Raw genomic sequence first — 22,927 nt, forward strand, 5'->3', positions numbered from 1 at the left:
AAGAAGGGAAAAGAATGAAAATCAATAGCAAGAAACGAGCACTGCAAAGGCAATCACTCATCACCTCCCACCAGCAGACCCAGCCAGTCTCCCTGTAGCAGCCAGTCCAGAATACAAAAGCCCCAACATTCTTCTTCCTCTGCCCCAGGTTTTATTTTTGAAGTTGACGTTATATGGGGGGCGATATCCCTTTGGCCAATTCAGATCAGCTCCCCTGCTTGGGTCCCCTCCCAGTCTCTTGCCCACCCAGAGCCCACATGCTTAGGGGAGAGTGGGGAAAAAAAATAATATACATATATATAAGAAAAAAATAAAATAAAATGGAAAGCCTTGGTGTTGTGTAAGCACTGTTTGGCAACAGCCAAAACACCGGTGTGTTATCAGCACTGCTTTAGCCACAAATCCAAAACACAGCACTGTGTTGTGTTTTACTGTGAAGGAAATGAGCTCCTTTCCAGCCAGACCCAGTACAATCTCCACCCCTTATTCCATACCATACTATTTGTACCATACTCAGGTCCCACGCTATCCAACACCTCCCCATCCATCACCGCCCCCCTTCTCATCCCTTGACATATACACAAATATAATCGCTTTAATGTATGGGCCATCTACAATTGTTCATATAAGTTGATTGAGTTCATTAGAGCTCATTTAGTCCATAACTTGTGCTCCACCCAGAAGCTTTCCATTTCTGATGGTTTCACATAGCACAACAGGATCCACTGACAAACACAGCATACAAACTTTCACTTTCTGATTATTTTTTATACAGTGGGGCCTCTTAGGCATGAGCCATCTCCTCAGGCAGTGCTCTGGAATATTTGGAATACTTGCCTTCTGAACAGACCACCGCTTCTTCCAGGATTTGTGGGCAGCTGGGGTTCCCATCTGAGCCCATTTAACGACCAACTCACTCCATGTAGTGTATGTTGCACTACATGGAGTGAGTATGATCTGTCCTGTAAGCATCTACTGCACCACAGTTAATCACGGTGCCAAGAGGAGCTGGGCTTCTGTACCAACTATTTCTGAAGCAGCCTAAACCCCTCTATACTCCAGCTCAAAAATCCTAGAGGTAGACTTCACATATCTCCATGTGTTTTCTGCTGAAGCTCCAGGTGACCCATGCTTCCTGGCTGTGGTATAGAGATGTTTCTTACAGCTGGTCCCATCTTGATGGGCCCAAGGCCTGCTGCACAAACTATCTACCATTTGATCCACTCAAAAGCCTGCTGTTTTTTAGGCCTCACTCAAACTAGTTTTTCTTTCAGGTTACTTGATAGATTGGCCTCACAAACTGACTAACTCAGATTACACATTCTCCAGAAACCCGCTATACCTAGGAAAGCATGTGTTTCTTTTTTTGTTAGCTTGTGGGAACACAGCTATTGTATGAATGTTATACCAACGGGTACGCAGTGATGCTGATTTTGCCATTGCAACAAGCCCAGAAACAAAGTCCTGCACCTGGGGAGGAACAACCCCAGGCACCAGGACAGGCTGGGTGGAAAGCAGCTCTGCAGAGAAGGACCTGGGAGTCCTGGTGGACACCAAGTTGAACATGAATCAGTAGTGTGACCTTGCCACAAAGAAGACTACAGTATTCTTGACTGCATTAAGTATCGCCAGCAGGTCAGGAAAGGCGATCCTTCTTCTCTGCTCAGCACTGAAGAAGTTGCAGGTGGAGTGCTGTGTCCAGTTCTGGGCCTCCCAGTACAAGACAAACATGGATGTATCAGAAGGAGTCCAAGAGAGGGCCACCAGAAGGATGAAGAGACTTGAGCACATCTCCTACAGGGAGAGGCTGTGAGAGCAGGGACTGCTCAGCCACGAGAAGAGAAGGCTCAGAGGGGAACTTATCAATGTGTACAAATACCAAAGGGAAGGTGCGAAGTAGATGGAACCAGGCTCTTTCCAGTGGTGCCCAGTGCCAGGACAGGAGGCAATGGGCACAAACTGGCACACAGGAGGCTCCCTTCAAACACCAGGCAGCACTTCTGAGCTGTGTGGGTGACAGAGCTCTGGCATAGGCTGCCCAGAGAGGTTGTAGAGTCTGCATCCTTGGAGATTTTAAAAACCATCCTGGATGTGGGCCTAAGTGACCTGCTGTAGGTAGCCCTGGTTGTGTAGGAGATTGGACCAGATGGACCCCGGGGGGCCCTGCCAGCCTCAGCCATTGTCATTCTGTGAGCCCAGAGCAGAGGAGGAAGGTGGAACTGCTGATTTGTCTCCCCAGGATGGTTCCAGGAGCACTGGGGCAGCACCAACACAGGACCCTAATGCCAGGCATGCCCCAAGGCCAGGGCTTTTATCAGTGGCCTCCCAGGCAAAGTGAAACAAATTGATAAGCAGCACAGCACTGGCTGACAAGAGGCTCTGAGCAGCAGCCCTGTAGTTTAACACACACCATGAAAGCAAGAGACTAAGTCAGTGCTGCGACCAGCACTGGCAAGAAACAGCTTTATTGGGTACAAATCCAGCTTTACTGGATACAAATCCAGCTTTATTGGGTACAAATCCAGCCGGGCAGGCTCCCGTGTACCATTGCCTCGAGCCTCCCCGGCCTCATGGCGGGCGTTGCGGTGGGTCGGTGCCATCAGCAGCCAAGCACCCACCTCAGTGGGACGGGGAGAGAATAAAAAAGTTAAAAAGTCGAATGAAAAAAGGGAAAAAAAATGGGGAAAAAAAAAAAGGTGAATTAGGAGAGCACACCCCCAGCCTCAACCCCCAGCCTCCCCCCGCTGCCTCCCTTCGGGGGGGGGGGGCAGCAGCGAGCTGTCAATCACCCCACCACCACCTCCGCGCATGCGCGCGGCTCCTTCCCTTTGTCTCCCCTCCCTCGTCAGGCGGCGGTGGCTGCTCCTTGATCACGTGCCGGGGGTAGGGGCGGGGGGTGCAGATGGCGGCGCCCAGGCGAGCTTCGCGGTGCCGTCGCGGAGCGGTGACGCGGCGGCGGGGCGCGGGGAGGATGGGGCTGGGGCCGTGAGGGAGGCAGAGGAGGGCGGGAGGGCGAGGGTGAGGGCGGCTGCCGCCGCTGCTCCGGACACCTCGGCGGGGGGCGAGGCCTGAGGGGGACGGCGCCGGAGCCCCGCCGGCTGCCTCGGGGCTCGGAGGAGGCGGTAAGGAGGGAGGGGGGGGGCGCAGGGCTCCTGCGGGCCCCTCACGGCGGCCCTTCCCTTCCCTTCCCTTCCCTTCCCTTCCCTTCCCTTCCCTTCCCTTCCCTTCCCTTCCCTTCCCTTCCCTCAGCTCTCTCCATCCCCGGCCCGCCCTGCCGAGCCCCCTTTGTGCTTGCAGCGCCAGAGATCTCCCCCCACCATGCCCCGGGTCCCCTTGCTGAGGGGGGAGCTCAGGGCTGCGGGCCCGGGGCTGTTCCTCTGCAGGGGGATCTGGCCCTGCAGGCTGGCAGCCCTCAGGAGGCTGCCCACCCGCCGGCTGCTCCGTGGTAATAAGTAATGGGGTAGTGTGGGGTGGAAGGGGCCTTAAAGGTCTTCTAACCCCAGCCCCCTGTCGTAGGAAGGGATGCCACACGCCAGAGCAGGTTGGCCAAGGCCCTGTCCAGCCTGGTCTTGAAAGCAGTGAGCTCGGGGAGTCGCAATAACAACGACAGCAGTGGGGCAGAAAAACATTTCCTAGTAGTGACAGAGCTGTCAGAAATACTAAAAGGCAGTTGTGAGGGAAACTTACGTAGCGGTAAGGACAACACTCAAGATTGCATAAAAAGGTTGAAGATAGCTTCTCTCCCCCCTCCCTTTTTTAATTATTTTTGGTGTTTTTTTTTTTTTTTTTTTTTTTTTTGCGACTTAACTCATCTGTTAGGTCGTGTTTATCTTTCCATATGCATTCCCCGTAAACTTTGTCATTTTCCCTGCAGACTCTATGTAATTGATAAGCTCCAAAAAACAGCAACAAATGTGCAGTACCACTTCAGAGATGGACAAAATTATTATTAATAATAATAATATTATTATTATTATTTTTAAGGTAGACTTAAAGTTGATGATTATTTTTAGGGGAGGGGAGAAATCTGAATAAAAGTGAATTTTTTAAATGCTTTCTGTCATACTTGATTGCACTTCTGAAAACCAAGTGAGTTAATGGAAACTCAGGATGCAAATTTCACATCTGTTTCCAACTTCTGCCATGTGTTTGTTGTCAGTGACATATTTTAAACAACAGTACGTACTTTAATATATATTTTTTTTCCCTCTGAAGGTAGTGAAAAAGAAAGTATCAAGATGAGTAAAAAGCCTCCAAATCGTCCTGGAATCACATTTGAGATTGGTGCTCGTTTGGAGGCACTGGATTATTTACAAAAATGGTATGGAAGACCTTGCACAGTATTTGTTAAGAGGAAAATTATTTTGTTTACACTGTAATGCCTAACTAAATGATGCACCTAATAATTGCCTGTTTCACATATGAACTTTATGACTGTCTGAGTATTTTGTTTAGAACTACTAGGCTTTAGGAAAATATCCTCTCTTCAGAAATCAAACAAAACATCATTGTTTTGTTTGTTGTTTTTTTTTTTCAGTTTGTTTGTTTTTAGTTGCTTATGTGGCTGTAGTAATCATAGAGCATTTCCAGCATAGCATGGAATGCCAGGGTTGTGTACAACGTGATTCTGTGTGTTAATGTGGCAAACTTCTGTCACTAAAGGCTTGCTTTGTTTTAAGTTTGAAGGCATACAAGTGAATTTTCATGTTCAGTTATTGTACTTCACATAGCCTAAAAAAAAAAAAAAAAAGAAAAAATCCTTAAACAGAGTTAATGGAACAGGTAAAGTATGATTGTATTTGTATTAGTCAGCCGGAGGAATAACGTGCTTAGAACTGAGCCTCTGCAGCATCCAAGCATTTTGTAAAAGCCAAGAGTATAAAATGGAAATGTAGGACACACAATAGTGGGGCACGAGGACCCCACTACATGGCACATGTATTGTCAAAGGAGTCATTGTTTTGAAAGACAAATTCTTAGCCAAACTTTACTTAATGCAAGTTTCATGATGTGCTGGCCATTCTATTTCAGTCTGAAAAAAACTCTGGCTTGGTTAAAGTTAATGACACTGGGAGTTGATACAGAAGTTTTTTGTTAGCTGCTGTCAATGACTGATTAGTGCTAGGAGATGTGAGAGCTTGGCCCCACTTCTCTGATGAAAAGATTTTGGAGAATTCTCATGTTCATGTAAATATCTGATCCTGCTAACTCCAAAGTATGTGACAGAAATGTGTATTATTTACACATTTAACCCAACTTTTTTATACAGAGCATGTAACTACTGGAGTAAACATTTATTTGTAGGCTTACAAATAAACAGCAGAAAAGCATTTGTTTTTACAGCAGAAGCATTTGTTTTACTAAGCAGTTTCTAAAGGAAAATATGATTTAAAGAACAGTTCTTGTTCTTATTTGTTGCTGGGGGGGTGCGGGGGGGGCTCAATGACTGATTCTTTAACTGAATGCCAAGATCAGGAAACTGAATAGTGGTATAAAAACAATATAACTTTATTAGATCCTTTTTTAAAACCTCCTGTGACAAAAGTAACTGGCTAATATAACAAGGTAACAAATGTTAGTATGTAGAAATAGCTTCAGCTTAATTGTATCAAAGGTAGATGCAGAATATCCCCAGCATATAGTTTGTATTAGATCTGTCCAGCTCTTCCACAAGGAAGGGTCCCAAGTCAGTTCTGGAGTACTTTTGTGCGTGGTTTGTATGACCATGTGGCAGACCTGTGGCAAACAGCTGAGTGCTTGCTATTTTCAGGCAGAGTAGGATTTATTCTGAACTTTCTAGGAACCGATTTGCCATCTGGACCAGCAGGTAGGCAGGCCAAGTTTTACGTGTGTGTAAACATCTGTGATGCCATGGGAGCAGGAAGTTAATATTAATTTTTTGCAGTTACAGTAGCAATTAAAACAGGGCTCTTTGTCAACTGAAATAACATTCATGCACATAACCAAAGAGCTTGCTAGAGAAGGCTTACTGTCGCGTTGTTATTAGGGTGACACACTCTTAGCTGTTTAACTGTTGCATAAGGGGGTGGTGGATGTTTTTTAAATCCTTTCTATATATAAGCTGTATGCGGTCCCCTCATCTGCATGCAGAAATAGAACATACTCCAAAGAAAACAAAGTTGCTTGGCTTATATGAAATCATTGTGTTTTTTTTTTTAACAAAGCAGAAAATGAAGAGCAATAATATAGCTTAGCTCCTTCTTCTTTGTACAAGCAGCAAAGTGAGATAAACACTTGCTCAAAAATAGCATATAAAAGGGGTTTCATTCTTTTCATTTTTCGTAAAGCCTTCTGTCGTGTAAAGACCTGATGTCCATAATAATAAATTTTAAACGTTAATCAAGAAATGCTTGTAGAGAAACAGAATTAGTAAAGTTTTGCTATATGAGTTTTGCTTTTTGAGACATTTTTGCAGGTGGTAAATTTTCAGCAGTTGCTTAAATTCACCTCATGAAATCTAGTGTTCTGCTTGAATTTCTTAAATTTTGGAGATGATCTTGTGTACCTGGACTATTTATTGCTTAAAAAAAAAAAAAGGCACGTTTACATGAAGAAGTGTTTGGGTCACTGATGTCATTTGGCATGTGCAAGTACCAAGCAGGAGAAAGCATGGGGAAAAAAATCAACAAAGGCAGCCTGTCAGTGAGCGTGTTTTTGGTGGTGTTTTGCTTCATTTTGGAGGTAACTGCAGTTACTTCCTTAGAAACCAAAAAACACGGTATGCTGTTTCAGGGGAGGTCACCTGAGATAATGAGTTTGTACCACTTGTTAAATTTGGATTTGGCAAAGCAAGCTCTGAAATGCAGCTCTAAACAAAATCCATGTGAGCATCTGTCAGCAAGTAGTGAGATGGAATTGGCTGTCAATAGAAAATTATTAGATAGATGAAAAGTAATCAGGGACCTGGAGGATAAGACCTGTGAGGATAAGGTGAAGAACGTGGTCATGTTCAGGTTGGAGAACAGAATGCTTCAGGAGACCCACCACCAGACTTTGTGGACATACACACATCATCAAGAAGACTTAGCCAAGCTCTCCACAGTAGGGGGTGGTGAGAAAGCAAGAGACAACTCTCACTTCAAGTTTCAGCCTAGGTACAAGGAGAATATTTTTCCCCCATTAGGGCATTCAGGCAGTGGAGCAGGTTGCCCAAAGCGCCTGTGTAGTCTTTAGGGTTGGAGGTTTTCAAGGCTGGATAAAGCTCTGGGCAACCTTTGGGATCCCATATCTCACCCTGCCTCGAGTGGGTGGTTGGACTGGAGAATTATGAGGTTGCTTACATCTTGAATTATCCTACAAACCTATATAAATAGTGACGTGGACAAGTGCTCTCCACCTCTCACAGCCAAGACAAAAGGAACAGCAGTAAAGCTGCTGCTCTGTATGTTCCCACCTGTGAGAATGGTTCTAAAGCTGTCACTTCCCGTGAGTAGGACACGGTATGTGTAAAGTTGATGTATTTAAAGATAGATCTATCTTTGTATTCTTGTGAATTCTGTTCCTCCAGCTCTTTACTGGTTGTCCTGTAAGTGCCAGGTATTGCTTTGAAAAAGTTATTTTTCTGAGACAGTAATTTCCATTAATTTTGTGTAAAAATCTAAGTTGTAAGCTAGGTGAAGAAGGTGGGATAGGCCCTTACAGCAGATCTGGAATGGAAACAGCTCACCAAGATAGGTTAGCTATCAGAATAACAGCAATCTGACTTGGTATGTTTCATTATTTCTTTTATTTTTACTTTCCTTCATTTACTTCCCCCAGTACGAAGGTCTTTGCCTATTTTTCAGTCCTTGCTTTGGATTTCAGTTGACTGGGGTATTTGGGGTATTTGAAAGGACTGAAGGCTCTTCTTTGTATTGCCATAATGTAGGCTAGAAGCTGGGGAGGTAGAAATAGGCTTTGCAGACTTTTCAGATGCAGGAAGACTATTTGTGGAGAGGTCAGAATGGAGCACATTTGCTATTTTATCCTCGATGAGGCAGAAGGAAACACTTTTTATACCATTATTGTGAAGGCAGGAAGTATGTGTCTGTTTCTAGACTTACTTTAAGTAATTTAACTTAGGCAAATTACACAGTATTTTTACATCCATATTTATGGTATGGAATAACAGTTTTGTTGCTTCTCAGGGTAATTTGCTGCTTGTTGGTCGCTTCTGAAGAGTCAAAAGGAAGATGATAGAAAAATGAAAAACACTGCCCTTGTGGCCACTGATGTGTTGTGTGGATTGGAAAAAATGGGAATTTTTATACCGTCAGGAAATGAAAACTGGGAGTTTTCCCATTACTTATTCATGTTTGGATGTTGGAGCATTATTGTTTTCACTCCTGTGCTTCGTACTGTAAATTTTCTAAGTTTAACAGCTTTACAGAAATGTTAGGGAATTCCTACAAGGTGGAATCTCTGGAACCTGAGCCTGGAGAACATGCAATATATAAACTGTGCAGAGGTTGTTAGCTGGTAATGGTTTTCCTGCTCTGTCTTTAAAAAATGAGAACAAAAATATTTGGATGAAACTTTATTCGGGATTATGAAATGCTACTTCCAGCATGCCTGCACGCTATTTTAAAAAAAAACAATCAACCAACAAGCCTTGCAGGTTATTCCTTACCACAGGAACAACACTTTCATTAATGAGCTGGAGTGTGGTAGTGGTTTTTCCGTAAAAATAAAGACCACTTTCTCAATATTTTAGAGTGTATTATGCAGGTCAGTTGTACTCTTACAGTTTGTTCTGGATGAAATTTGGCAAATCTGCCCTGTATATCAAATTCATTCTGATTCCTCGGTGTGGAGTATGTGCTTTAAAAACCTGGTATTGAAAATGTTGCTGCCATTTTGTCTCTTATGGGCAGGAAACACATACTTGCCTCTGAAACACTCGTATTTGGGGGTTTATTTTTTCAGTAAAAGTAGAAAAACTGTAATGCCAGAAGACTCTTCCTGTGCAACAAAAAACGTGCAATAGTAAATTCTGTAATTTGTATGCTCTTTGTTTTTTTTTTCCACTATGGGATCAGCATTGTGAAATATTCCTGTTTCTACACGTGTGGCACATTGTGTGGCTAAATTTAGTGAATATCAAGGATAGTGTCTTGTTGCTAAATCCATACGAAGTTATTTTTGGTTTGCCTAATGACCAATCATACATAGCTTGAGTAGTTCAGAGATTTGCTAAATCTTCCATCTCTGAGGGCTGGAGTTGAATGCAGGTTTTGGATTTATTCAGCTTGAAACCACTAATTGTGGCCAGCAGGGTGAGGAGGGGGATTCTCCTCCTGTACTCTGCTCTCGTGAGACCCCACCTGGAGCCCTGCATTCAGCTGTGGAGTTCCCAGCACCAGAAGGACACGGACATACTAGAATGAGTCCAGAGCATAAGGATGCTCAGAGGGCTGGAGCACCTCGCCTGCGAAGACAGGCTGAGGGAGTTGGGGTTCTTCAGCCTGAAGAAGGCTCCGGGGAGACCTTATAAAAACCTTCCAGTGCCTAAAGGGGGCCTACAGGAAAGCTGGAGAGGGACTCGTTGTCAGGGGGTGTAGTGACAAGGGGGAATGGCTTTAAACTAAAAAGAGTGGAGATTTAGATTAGATATGAGGAGGAAATTCTTCACTGTGAGGGTGGTGAGGCATTGGAAGAGGCTGCCCAGAGAAGCTGTGGATGCCCCACCCCTGGAGGTGTTCAGGGCTGGGCTGGATGGGGCTTTGGGCAACCTGGGCTGGTGGGAGGTGTCCCTGCCCATGGCAGGGGGTTGGAACAGAATGATCTTTAAGGTTCCTACCAACCCAAGCCATTCTATGATCCTATGATCCTAGCATACATTGAAGAAGCATAAATTATTGGAATAAAGTCACCATATGGTAGTATGATTATTAGAAGTTTTAGGTATGTAAAACCAATATTGTGGACTTAAGTGCAAGGTTGTTTTTTAGAAGTCTTTGTTAGGAAAAACTATATTTCTTAAAGATGAACAGACCTGGTCCTGGATTTTCTCTGTTGAGTCATCTCTAATGAGACTTTATATTTTGCATTCTTTTGTTTATTAAATGATGTTAGCTTTGCTGTCCTTTATTTTTATTTTACCTCCCTGTCTCTCCAATATATTAGTCTTTTGATGCTTGGCTTGCTAATTTTTCCTTAAAGCTATCTTCAGTCTTATATTTTTGTCTCTAAACTATATTCTGGGTTTTGCTTCCTCCCTCATAATCAGTTTTCTCTTTCCAGGACAGTATACAATATTACGCTGGTTTATCCTCTCAGTTTTTGTCTGCTCACAGTGCTTGGAGTGACAGTTTTACTGCTGATGACCATTTAAACTTAGTGGCCATACAAAAAATACAGCAATAGAACTGCTGTAGCACAGTGGCATAATGGAATTATTACTGTGCACATGCTTAGAAAAAGGAGAATTCTGACTTTCGGCTGATGGTTGCTGAATTTCATAACCATAGTTCTGCATCCCCTTCTTGCTGGCATTTGGTAAACATGAGATTTCGGACTGTGGAGTGAGAGTGCCAGTGTTGTGTCTGCTGTGTCACTGCTGCAGCTTCAGGGCTTGTGTGCTTCAGCTCTTATCCCTACAAAGGGATCTCCCTGTCCTCTTTTCAAGGGTTTTTCCTTCAGTCTATTAAATACTTCCTATATCATCTTTTACTTCTACGCTGAAATGTTTCAGGTAACGTTGTCACTCATGCATTTCTTGTGTTAACTATAAATTGCCTTAGAAATTACAGAGCCAGGCTCTTTCCAGTGGTGCCCAGTGCCAGGACAGGAGGCAGTGGGCACGAAGTGAGACACAGCAGCTTCCACATGAACCTCAGGGAGTACTTCTGTGCTCTGCAGGTGACAGAGCACTGGCACAAGCTGCCCAGAGAGGTTGTGGGGTCTCTTCCTTGGAGATCTTTGGGAGATGGAAGTGTCATCAGTCAGGGCTCAGAGAAACTGTCTTGTGGCTGGCTTTGAACATGGCTTCAAGAAGAGAAAAGTTAAACCAGAATGCTAGTTTACCATAATGAAGTTCCTTAAACCCTAATGGCATCCTATTTTGACCTATGGGTTTTGCTTTCTGCTTTGATAAAATATGTTTCCAGTTTCACTGCTCTTTTTTGACTGTTGTCAACCTGCTTTATGCAGGTTGAAAGGAGGCTGATCACGTTGCTCCTCTGAAAGATATCCAATGGAGTTCTTTTCTTATCAGTGAAAAGATTTTTGTTAGTGGGGTGGGAAATGAGTCTGAAGTTTAAAGCTAAGATCTTGGTGTTGTTTTTTTAGCAAAACTATGTTAGGAGCTTGGAGAGATGGCTCTGAAAATATTTTGCATTTCTGAAATGTGTGGATGAGACAGATGCAACAAGATGTTTGACAGTCCATGCATTCTGATCTGAGAGTAAGATGTAGCTGAAGTAGTTGCAGTGATAACCTAGAAAATCAAAGTTTTCTTCTTTCTGCACTTTTGAGAAGTTTAGATGTTGGGAAGCTGTATGTATCAGTGCAGCTGAAAAACTAGGGCTGGAGAAATGAGTAAGCTGAAGGAGCAAATTGAGTTTGACACCCTTTAACTGCCCTTTCCCTTGTAGTTACCAGGAAAGAAGGAAAGTCTGGACTTTGTGAAAATGTCCATATTTAATTGGAACATAGTGTTAAACATTCCTTTATCAGCATCCTTAGTATTTAGGAGAGAAATATTTGAAATGGAAAATGTTGTCAGGGTTCCTGTATCTGTCAGATGCGTTTCTGGCTAATGGAATGTGCAGTAGCACTGGAAATTGGTTGCTCAAGCTCTGCCCTTTTATTATTGCTCAACAGCAGCATTTTGTTTGGAAAAACAGGTTGCATCTTAATGACAGTGGAAGGCAGCTGTCCTTTTGCTATGGCCTTTCTTTTCAATTCATTTTTTATTACCTTTATGCCATCCGTAACTTCCTCTATTTTACTATTATATTTGCTGTTTGAACACAAGAAATTGTTTCTTGTTTTGTTGTGGTACCCAGAATATAAACTCTGGAGAAAATTTGATAAACAAATTCATTTTTTTCATCAGATTCTTTGCACTTTTGAATCTCTTTCAATATTCTTGTTAAGGGTAGGAGGATCTGAATTCTGCCTCATTCCAGTTTTCTCTGCATTTCACAGTGGAAGTAAGGGAATCTAATGATTTTTGGTGGGGAAAATGTAGTAAGTTTGTGACTTGCTGCCCTACTACAGCTTTATTAAATAAATCACTTCGGTGAAACAGAAACGGACAGAATAGTAGTTGATGAAGTTAGAGAAATTCACCATTTTTTCCTTAAAATGTAATCTCAAATTTTATGGTTCCCAAATTAGAATCCAGGTTGCATCTTTGCCATGCCCCAAATTAGATGCCTCAGACTTGCAGCTCAGCCCTGGTAAGTTCTGCGGAGCACATACCATCTTTGCTGAGAGTAAGATCCATACCTCAACTGACATACTTATTTTAATGCATGCACAGTTGCAGAGAGATGACTACTAAAACATAGTTGATATGAATCAAATTTAATGGCAGCATTCACTGAAGCTGATCTACAAATTAATAAGTAGCTTACATTAGGTAGAAGTATTCTGTTGACCTCTGGGTTTGATCAGTTGCTCAGATTTGTCTGAAATCAATCAGATAGTTTAATGAAACACTTCATATGTTAAAAGCAAAGGACGTACTCTTCAAACAATTTTATGTTCTACCTATCCCCAAGTTAACAAAAACTGCTACAGGCATTCGCTTCAAATAAACAAAGGTTTTAGAATTGTTAAAACACAAACTGCTAATGCCTGCTTCAGTCAGTGTGGGTGTTTCAGGTTTACATCTGCGATGAAGCTGATAATATCACTAATGTGTATAGATTGCTCTTAAACTCATAGTAGGATGGCATGTAGCTTAGTATCGTGACCTTTTTCAGGCTTGGGGATTTCCCAGTGCAAGGTGTTAATATAAATTCTTGAATGGTCATGTAAGTACTGATGTATGCATAAAGAAAAATAAACAGGGGAAAAAAAAAAAAAGAAAAAAAAAAAAGAAAAAAATTCTGAATTTACCATTGTGCGTTTGTTGTTCAAGGTATCCATCTCGTATAGAGAAGATAGATTATGAGGAGGGGAAGATGTTAGTCCATTTTGAACGTTGGAGTCATCGCTACGATGAGTGGATTTACTGGGACAGCAACAGGTTGCGACCCTTGGAGCGACCAGCATTAAGGAAAGAAGGGCTGAAAGATGATGAAGAATTTGTTGTAAGTGGCACATGTATTTTGTTTTTGACTCATTTTGGTAAGCTGTCCTACTTGATTTCCTGCGTTAAATCTGTCTAGCATGAAATGTTTAAGTCGTCTTTGGAAAAAAATCTAAAGGTTCAAAGTATTAATACCGTTTGTTTAAAATAGGATTTTAAACCTGGAGAAGAAGTCCTAGCTCGTTGGACAGACTGTCGATATTACCCAGCAAAGATAGAAGCAATTAATAAAGAGGGTATGTATTCATTTCTGGTCCACTGGTAAGGACTGTTTGCATGTGCTATACCATTGCTGTGGTCAACTTAAAAACAAAACAAACAAAAAAGCCAAACACAAAATCAACAATAAAAAGGTATGCATGTAAAGTTTTCCTCACTGCCTCAATATTCTGGTGAAAATGTTTCTATTCTGTCAAAGGTAATATGTTCATCTTTTATCCATCTGAGGTTAGAATATCGAAATTTATCCTGGAAGATTAAAATGCTCAATGCTTGTTCAGTGCTGGGCAAAACATCTTTTGCATAGTGCTATAGTTATAGTGTACTTGGTGCTGATTTGGGCTACTCTCGACAGATTTAAATTTTCTTAATTGTTTCAGGAAATGGTCTTTTTAAAGTTCAATTGATGAGGTAAAAATAATGAGAATTGGGAAGTAGAACAAATTAATTTATATGCAGTACTTCTTAATAGGGTAATATCTCTAGTGAACATAAGTAAAAGTCAGATGAGGATTTGATTGTGAATTGATTTTTTTTACCTTAGTGTGGCAGCTTAAATATTACCTGATTCTTTCAATGAATTATGAGCAGAAGTGTTGTGTTAGCATAAACGTGGTTGAAAGTGTCTAAGTGGACAAAGAGTGGCAATGTAAAAGCAGGGTTTCATTGGGCTTGGGTCTTATTTTTCTTAAAATTCTTGATTAAGCCTGTAGATAACATTTAGTTACCTTTTTCATATAGTCTGCAAAGTATTTTGATAAAGCTTTTATAGTAATGAGTTGTCTGTTTCTCAACTACTCATAGTGATTCCATCAATCCTCTTCTAGGAACGTTCACAGTACAGTTCTATGATGGTGTTATTCGGTGTCTTAAGAGGATGCATATCAAATCTATGCCAGAGGATGCAAAAGGGCAGGTAAGAATATTAGGCGTCTTTTTGTTAGGTTTCATAGTGATTTTTTACATCTTGAGATCGTAAGAACGTTGTCTAGCACAACAAGTTTTAGATTAATATTTATTGTAGGGCCTGTACTGTCTTGCTTCACCATTTTATGGATGATATATCAGAGTGTGCTGCTCACATAGTCATGCCTTTATCTGATACGTCTAGCTGCTGTACACTCTGTTGCTGACTAATCTGTTCCCAGAGTTTTGTCTTGCATGGTTCACAAAAGCAGGGACATCCAGAGACATTCTCCTTTGTCTTGTGGCCTTTCAGGAAAAAAAAGCTTTTACTTGTCAGTGGTTTGTGCTGGTGATTTATTTTTTAATTATTTTTTACCCTCTTGTTTGCTACAGTGGTAGACTTTTGCCCACGTGTTCTTATTAACGTGGCTGTTCAGTAATTTTTTTCCCCCGTATCAAAACGTTTAGGGGTTCTAACATAAATATTTCTTTATCTCTGAACAGTGCCCTGTCACTGTTGAAGGAGAAATGCTGAGCAGAAGCAGAAGAAGGCTGTGAAGCAGAGGATATGATTGAGTAACTAGGCATATCTTTACTCAAAAAACAGCATCAAAAACAGATGCATGCTTTCAGTGGAAATGATGTTGGGTTTATCTTGTGTTCTCATCTTTAATGAGAAATTAGTCCACTGAAACGATTTGAGATAAAAAAAAATATATATATATAGAAAGATTGTTCTTATTTGCTCCCAATTTTCTTCAGACTATAACTTTTAACTTGAGGAATACAATTCAATATTTCATAATTACTCTTGTAACTATCTGTGTTTTGCTTACGTGATAAAAGCAGATAGATAATATAATTGGCCTGAAAATGTTTCTGTATTTCTGGCCTACCTGTTGCAGGTGGATGTATACTTGAGTTGATCATCTCTACACAGAATATTGTAACATTGTGATGGCAACACTTGTACCATATAAAGTACTTTTCCTTAAAGAGATTAAACTGAAATCCATGGGCACGCTGCCACTGGTTTCTTGCTGTAGTGTTGCAATAACTACTGCAGCTCTATGTAAATATTAAAAATAATAATAATAATCAATATGATACTAAGTTAGGAAGCTAGAGTATTTCATTTTCCTTTATAAAAAGGCAAACATGGATAGTGTGGTTTTGACTGAACTAAAACAGTCCTTTGACAGTGATCAAGTCTTTTACTCGATCCTGCACTTTGTCCTAGGAGCCATGTGTAGTCCCAGGTTACTACCACTAGGCGTTTTCAGTTTAAAAAAACTTAAAATCAGTTTCTTACAGATGTTGATTAGCAACCGCTTTGGTGTCCAGACATGCTTAGTGTTAGTCCAGCTCATCTATTATCTCTAATTTTGCATAATGGTTGAAACTTACGGTGTCAGTCTCATGCATCTCAGTAGTAGATGGCTTCAGTGAAGACTTCAGACAGAATAAATGAGCTAAACTCATGCTTCTTAAGAAGGATTAAGAATTTTAAAAGCTACCTTGAAGTAAGAACAACACAAGGAAGCTTTCTGTACTGCTAGTTGATTGTAGTTCTAGTATTTTATTCTCCAAAATTCAAGGTAGGCATGAAGCTGTAGCTTTTGAAGGCAAAAGTAACTTTCCACAACGTCTATTTAATCATTGTGCTATGACAAAAATGTTTCTTCTGCGATATTTTTGTGGTATATAAGAAGATAAATGTGATCTAAGTTCTTTAAATTTAATAATCTGAAACCAAGTTTTGCCTAGGCTTAGAACTTTAATGAATGTTTTTGATTTTATGCATTACATATTTTTTAGATGACATTTACTGGAAATTATTTAGGTTTAAAAGAAAAAAATCAGGAATAGATTTTGATTTGGAACATAGTGGAGTTGGCAGACTCAACACTTCATGCTTAATGTAAACCTATGTTTTTTTGTCTTTTTCCAAAGAGAAGTTTCGTTTCAGGAGGCAAGCAGATGCTTAAGATACTACTTTAAGATGTAGAACATTAACAAGTCTAACAAATATAAGATCCATTTGGAATGTGTATGCTAAGCACGCAGAATTTGGATTAGATGGAGGAAAAGAGATAAGGACTATCAAATTCTTTGCAAGTAAATATTCGTGGTAGAACGTACTTATAAGAAGATATTAAAGATCCATTTTTATGTGAATATTACTCTTAAATATTTTAGTTCTTTGTCTAACCAAAAGTGTGTGACTGAACAGAACCAGAACAGGAACAGTGGTTATCCTCTTCAGAAGCAAATGCCTAAGCCAGCACACTTATTCTGTCAGTAATTTTAAGTGTGTTGGTGCCAGTAGTGGTATACTATTTTCAAAAGCAAGAAACCTAGTTTTATTTGAGCTTAGCATGTCTTAAAGTAAGAGTCTGTAAACACTAATGCTCATACGCCATTTTTAAGCTATAGTACATGTTTGTGTTTCATAAGACTTAGCTGTGAGGCTGGAAAGACAGTGTTTTCAAAGAAGAGTGGGAAGTATTTGTGTAGTTCCATGCAATGAGACTGTAGGTTGGTTTCTTCTGCAGAGAAGCTCAAATCTATTGAAATCACAGAATTGTGGATAAAGAAGCATAGGGAGGAAAATAAAAAAAAAAAAAAAAAAAAAAAAGATGGGAATATTAAGACTGCCCTTGTTAGAGCACATATAAAGTATTCAGATAACTTACTTTTTCTGTTTCATGTTTTTTGTTTTATCTTTGATGTAATTAGGCGCGCGAGAGGGAGCAGATAGCGCCGGAGCTGAGATTAGTGACGGAAATCGAACCAAAAGAAGTGAGTTTTGAGGAGGGGTTTGAAGGAGAGGGAGGGGACTTGGCACACAGGAAGAGGAAGCTGAGGAAAAAGCATGGATTTGCAATTGGGACAGAGGAAAAAAGAAGATATGACAGGAGACAATGTGAGCCAAGATCTAGGTGGGGCAGACCCTTTAGAATCTGAAAGGTGAGGGTAAGGAATCCAGTCTTGCTTTGGAATCAGCCAGTCAATAGGTTGATGGTGTTTTATGTATGTGTATGTATGAATGTGTGGCAGCTGGAAATTGTGGCGTGTCAGGAGAGGGAAAACAGCTGAATTTGTGGGACTACAGAGAAGGCTACACCTAGGCTGTAGGTAGGCGAAGAGAGAGTGATGTATGTGAGTTGTTACTGGCACAAAGGTTGGATTTTAGAAGTGATTCTGTTTTTGAATTCCCGCTTTTGCAGGTTTAAGATTATGCAAGGGAATACTTTAAAATGCAAGTGTCCTAGCTAATTAATGTGCAAGGCTGTTGGGAAACTTCTACTAACGTATTTCTTGATTGTGCAATTTCTTGTGCTTTGATTCAGTGAATCTAATTAGTATAATGACAGTTTTTCTCATTAGTGATAAAGTACTGATTTTTCTTCTAACTACAGTGTCCCATTACTTCTCTCCTGCAGTTGTCTCAGCTTGCTTGAAAGATGAATCTTAGAATAAAAAAAAAGAAAATATAAGTTTTTCAAAAATATATGTAAGTGAAAAACATTTACTTGAGTGAGATACCATGGGAAATGGGAAATCAGGCTGGATGGTGCAGTTCCAAAACCATAGCCAGTAAAATGACAAAATCAGGACACCAGGGACAAATAGAAAAAACTTTTTTTGGGAGGAGCTTATTTATTCATTTATAATATATATTCTTGTTTGGATCTTTGGCTTCGTGTATAACTGAAGGCTCCAGGAGCAAGTCCTGCTATTAAAATTTGGTGACTAGCGTGTGATATCTATTGTACGTCATGTTCTGCTCTTGTGATTGACAGTAGTTGCTTTATGACAGCCTTGAGATAGATTTCAGAATGCACTCTGCTTTAGGCTCTCGCTGTTTGTTTTCTCTTAAAAAGTCTGAAAAAGATACTGCTTCAAGAAGATGTTTGTAATTACTGTGCTATTCGAAAGAAATGGTCACCTTAGCATCTCAGATGTTTAGGTAGTCCTAACAGGTGCAGCTCAGATGGAGTTCAAGGTTTAAAAAAACAAACAAACAAAAAAAAAAAACAGGAATTACCTGTGTCACTTCAGTGCTTATGTGTACTGCAGAGCCAAAATAAAAAATGAACCCACTGAGCTTCAGCCAGCTCTGAATCACAAAATTGAGGTTGGAGGGGACCTTTTGCGATCACCTTTTCCACTCCCCCTTTCAAGGTTCTCTCCACTGAGTTTAATCTTTAAATACTAACCTGTAAAAATACGTATCACCACAACTAATGTCTGCTGTGGCTTCTGAATGTTTAAGCTTTGTTTGTTTCATAGTTGTGTTCTGCCATCCTTTGTAAGCTCTGTGTCTTATGGAAAGTACCTGAACAATGAAATAAAAAAACTAAAGCCCTTCGTGTTGCACTAGAACAAAAGCAGGTTACTTAGCCAGTGTGGTCCTCGAAGCTTGAAATCTTCTTTGGAAAGTTTCTGATTTCAGTGTACGTTAGCTTGACTGGAAATGAAAGGACTCTTTAGAAGCTATTTTCATGCACTTTCATCGTAAGATCCAAGCTCCAACCATTTTACTGATCCTCTTCATCCCTTGGCCAGAGTACAGTGTAAGACTTCCACTCTCAGGTCTCCTAACTCCTCACCAGCACAAATAGCTCAATCGTTTTTTTGTCCTGCTGGATGGGCAAGGCTCTGGATGGACTGGAGCTAATGTGTGTGCTCTTTTTGCCTGGCCAAAAAAGAGGTATGTGTGTCTTTGAGTACGCAGCTGGCAGTTACGAGACGCTCTTTGTGGCTGGCATGTCACCAAATGGCTTTGGTAGCTGCCTGTTTTTTGCAAGCATTGCTAAAGTGCTTCCAAACTATTCTGCTACTATCTAGATTGAGTGTATGCATCTTGCATTGGCAGTTCAGTTGTGGAAGACTTTATTTTTGGAGGCATCGAACCTCCTGGTGTTTAAGCTTGACACAATGCATAACATGCAATGACGTACATATGAAGTTATGGCAAAGGAAGAACGTAACACAAGCAAAATTAATGCTTTTAGTAATTTGTGTTGTGCTCTCGTACATCAAAGAAGACAAAGAGACCTCAGTAGAACAGAAAAGTTACGTTGAAACGAGATTGATTTGCAAAAGTCAAGATGCTTTGGGTGCCTCATACGTTAACATAACAAGGAAACATTCCAGAGTAAAATGCGGTTAATTTAAAGTTGGAAGAAAAGTTCTACTATTTGTAAAACTCATGGGGAAAAAGACAAAAAATCCTTATCATTTTTTTATATTTGTCAGTGCAAATCTGAAAATGCTCTTGTAGCAATGTAGTAAATCATCAATGTTCAAGCTGCATTCATATGCATAATACTTACTGGTAGAGGATGAACATTGCTATTGATTTTCATTTCACGTCATTTCTCCATGGAAAAACTCTATACCTTGATGTTAAAATATTTCTACGAGTACTTTCGTAATGAAGATAAACACACAATTTTTGCAATCAGATTGATCCCTGACACTCAGGAGACACAGGACAGAAGTCTGATCACTTCAGACTCATGGAAAGAGCTGCCTGGGCCTTGGGGGTTCTCTCCATTGACTATAGGGTAACGACTTCATATACATGCTGGAAGGTAGATGAATTTGGACTGCAACTTCTGCTGTTCATTCGTTAGATGTTTGTGTATGGTCAGATAAGACATCATCCAAAATCATACTTTATTACCTTTAGAAATGGATTCTAAAATTCAGTTGTATTATAGCGCATTGAAATTACTGAATGAAACTTGTAATACAAAAAGAGCGCTGTCCACAGCTACTCTGCAAATGCAGATACAGTTAGTAAAGACTTGTCCTTGCTTTATCTGTGTAATTCAGGAAGAGCTCTGTCCAGTTCTGGAACTGGCTGGACTATGCTTTGAGTCAAGTTCAGTTTTGAATAACATAAATTAGAGCAACAATAGCAACGGTGTATTTCATACCAGGAGGTATCAGAAAAAGGGCAGTGTTTAGGGTGTGGGAGCTCCTGGGTTTCTAAAGCTATGATACACAAAATAGGTAGCAGAGAATGCCGGCAGCCAGTATTCCTATGCAATGTTCTTTTGAAGGTATTTTTCTTTTTGCTTTTTTATCTATGTGGCATATTGATATACTGATAAAACTTCAGGTTTATTTAGGCAATTTGGGAAGCTAATTTTTACCACTCCTTGAGTAGTAGCAATAATAAATTCAACTGTTCATGAACACTTCTAAATGAAGTTCCATGGGGTTTATAAGTATTTTCTATTGAAGTCTAAGACACTTTTTAATACTTATTAAACTATTTTTTCCTTTTTGGAGGATTGGATAGCTTTGGTCAAAGCTGCTGCTGCAGCAGCAGCCAAGAACAAAGCAGGAAGTAAACCTAGAACCAGCGCAAACAGCAATAAGGATAAAGAGGATCGAAAATGGCTAAAAGTTCCTTCAAAAAAGGAAGAAACCTCAACCTCTACAATCATGCAGGAAGTCCAAAAAAAGGAAGAGGAGCCTACATCTAGTGACACATTTGGTAAAAAGAGATTCTTTAAAAGATAAGGTTGATTTTTTTGGTACCATTGAGTTAGAGTTCACGTTTTTAACTTTGCAATAAAGTAATAACTAGTATTTCTAGAGGAGTATGTATCATTTATTAGTAGGATGCTAGGTATGATACCCAGTGTTAATCAGTTAAGAAATAATTTTTATCAGTTAACTCAAGTTAGGTCAGCACTTATCCCTTGCGCACAAATTCTGACTACCTCTAATGAGGACAACACAATCTTTTGAATGGCTTTGTGTGCTCTGGTTCACATACCTGGATCTTCTGTTACTTGTGAGAGAACCCTCAACACTGTTAAAAATAAATAAATAAATAAAAATCCAGTGTTGATCATTTATCCATATTCAGGAAAGGCTGAAATGATTTCTGGTTTGATAAGAATCTGTTTATTTTAAGTCTTTAATTACTACGTTTCTTACAAAAATGAGTAAAAATGACAAATCCACCTCTAATGAATCAGTGTATAATACTAAATCTTTAGAATATGCCAGTTTCAATTTTCTAATAGCTGTAAGGGTTCTTAATTCCAATATTCTAATTCTAATACCAGTTCTGAAATATTAAACATTTTGTGTTTGGTTGCATGTTAATGAAATGTGTGTTTTAGATTTCTCTTTATGTTTAAAAGTAGGATTTCCTGTAGTGGATGTTCCAAAGATGGCCTTTGTACAGGCAGAGAGCACGTTATCACACAAGAGGAAAAGTAATCTAGGAAACTCGTTTCAGGCAAAGAGAGCTCGTCTTAACAAGATCACTGGTAAAATATTTTTTGTTGTTGATATTTTTTTTGTGTGTTTTAATGTAGTTAAATACAAATGCTTCCATATAAGGTATTAAAGTAGATCCACAAAAGCATATCCACCTGGCAGGTATTCATCGGTCTTTTTACTTGTTTAGAATTTTAAAGTAATTACATAAAGTAATAAAAATCTACCTTGTTCATAAATTGAGAGTATGGTCTCTGACTTGAGCTGGTGTGTGTGATTTTAGCTTTATGAAAAGGTAACCATTTTGAACTTCTGAATTTCTTGAGTATGTGTATTTGTTTTGATTCCAGCCACACAATTTTCTGTACTATCGGGTGAATTTGGTGTTTGTACAAGTTCTTAATGTTTTCTTGAGTTAACATAGCTCCACTGTAAATTAATTTTTTGGGGGGGTGGGGGGAGTGGGTGGAATAATCCATTTTGCCATAAAGTAAAACTATTGCTGATAAGTTTACGGTATGTTCTGTAAAAGTATGCAATGCTAACCTTCTAACTGAAGCAATGAAGAGCTAAAAAGTTTTGGTTTTGTGGTTTTCTTCAATGTCTAAGGCAAGCACTTTATTACTGAAAGGAATTAAAGGAAAACATATAGTTATAAAAATATTTTATACAACAGGAAATCAAATACTAGGTAATCTTTAAAATTTGAAAAATGATCTTTTTTCCAAAGTTCAATGGAAATCAACTTAAATACAGAAAAATTATATCAATTTGTGTGCCTCATTCCCTAGGCCTCTTCGTACGCAAAGTGTGTTTCCAGTATTGATTATGTCAGTACTTAGAGTGAGGTAATATCTTTGTGCCTGGGCTGGGAAAGTATCATAATACATTCAAAAACTAGGTGAAAAAATTGTGAAGCCTGTCTTAAGAGTGCCTCTTGGACAGATGGCAAGAAATGCATTCCAGTTTTTTTGAGTAAACAGTGTTTTGTGTGAAGTCTGACAAACTGTTCTACGCTTCAGGTGAGATTTAATTTTTTTGTTAGTTATGGCAAGCTCATTTATGTAAAAAGTTGTATTTAAAGAAATAAGGCAAAATTAACCTGGTTTACTAAACTAAGATGAGGGTGTTTTGTTTTTGTTTTTCTCAACTTGTTTTGGTTGATGCAACCTTTCACAGGTCAGCTGCTGAGGATATTTAGTCAGTTTCCTTATGAGTATGGTTCCATTTTAGTGTCTTTCAATCAATATTTTAAGCTGAAGGAGTAAATAAATTAAATGGCCCGAT

General features: G+C 39.8%; 1 protein-coding gene across 3 annotated transcripts in view; it reads left to right on the plus strand.

The window, feature by feature from the left end:
* Positions 1-3,026: 3,026 nt before the first annotated feature.
* The window catches only part of PHF20L1 (PHD finger protein 20 like 1), a 56,642-nt gene continuing 36,741 nt past the window's right edge, over positions 3,027-22,927 (plus strand). Inside the window, exons 1-8 of one of the 3 annotated variants that reach the window (XM_032180801.1) lie at positions 3,027-3,122; positions 4,216-4,321; positions 13,091-13,262; positions 13,413-13,497; positions 14,308-14,396; positions 17,126-17,188; positions 20,696-20,903; positions 21,565-21,690. In XM_032180801.1, coding sequence (XP_032036692.1) covers positions 4,239-4,321; positions 13,091-13,262; positions 13,413-13,497; positions 14,308-14,396; positions 17,126-17,188; positions 20,696-20,903; positions 21,565-21,690 — 826 coding nt within the window. In that variant the 5' untranslated portion in view covers positions 3,027-3,122; positions 4,216-4,238. Of the gene's footprint in view, positions 3,123-4,215; positions 4,322-13,090; positions 13,263-13,412; positions 13,498-14,307; positions 14,397-17,125; positions 17,189-20,695; positions 20,904-21,561; positions 21,691-22,927 lie in introns of all 3 variants that reach the window. The other 2 variants (XM_032180802.1, XM_032180804.1) reach the window with 2 other exon arrangements.

Source organism: Aythya fuligula, chromosome 2 (genome assembly GCF_009819795.1).
Source record: "Aythya fuligula isolate bAytFul2 chromosome 2, bAytFul2.pri, whole genome shotgun sequence".
Lineage (NCBI taxonomy): Eukaryota > Metazoa > Chordata > Aves > Anseriformes > Anatidae > Aythya > Aythya fuligula.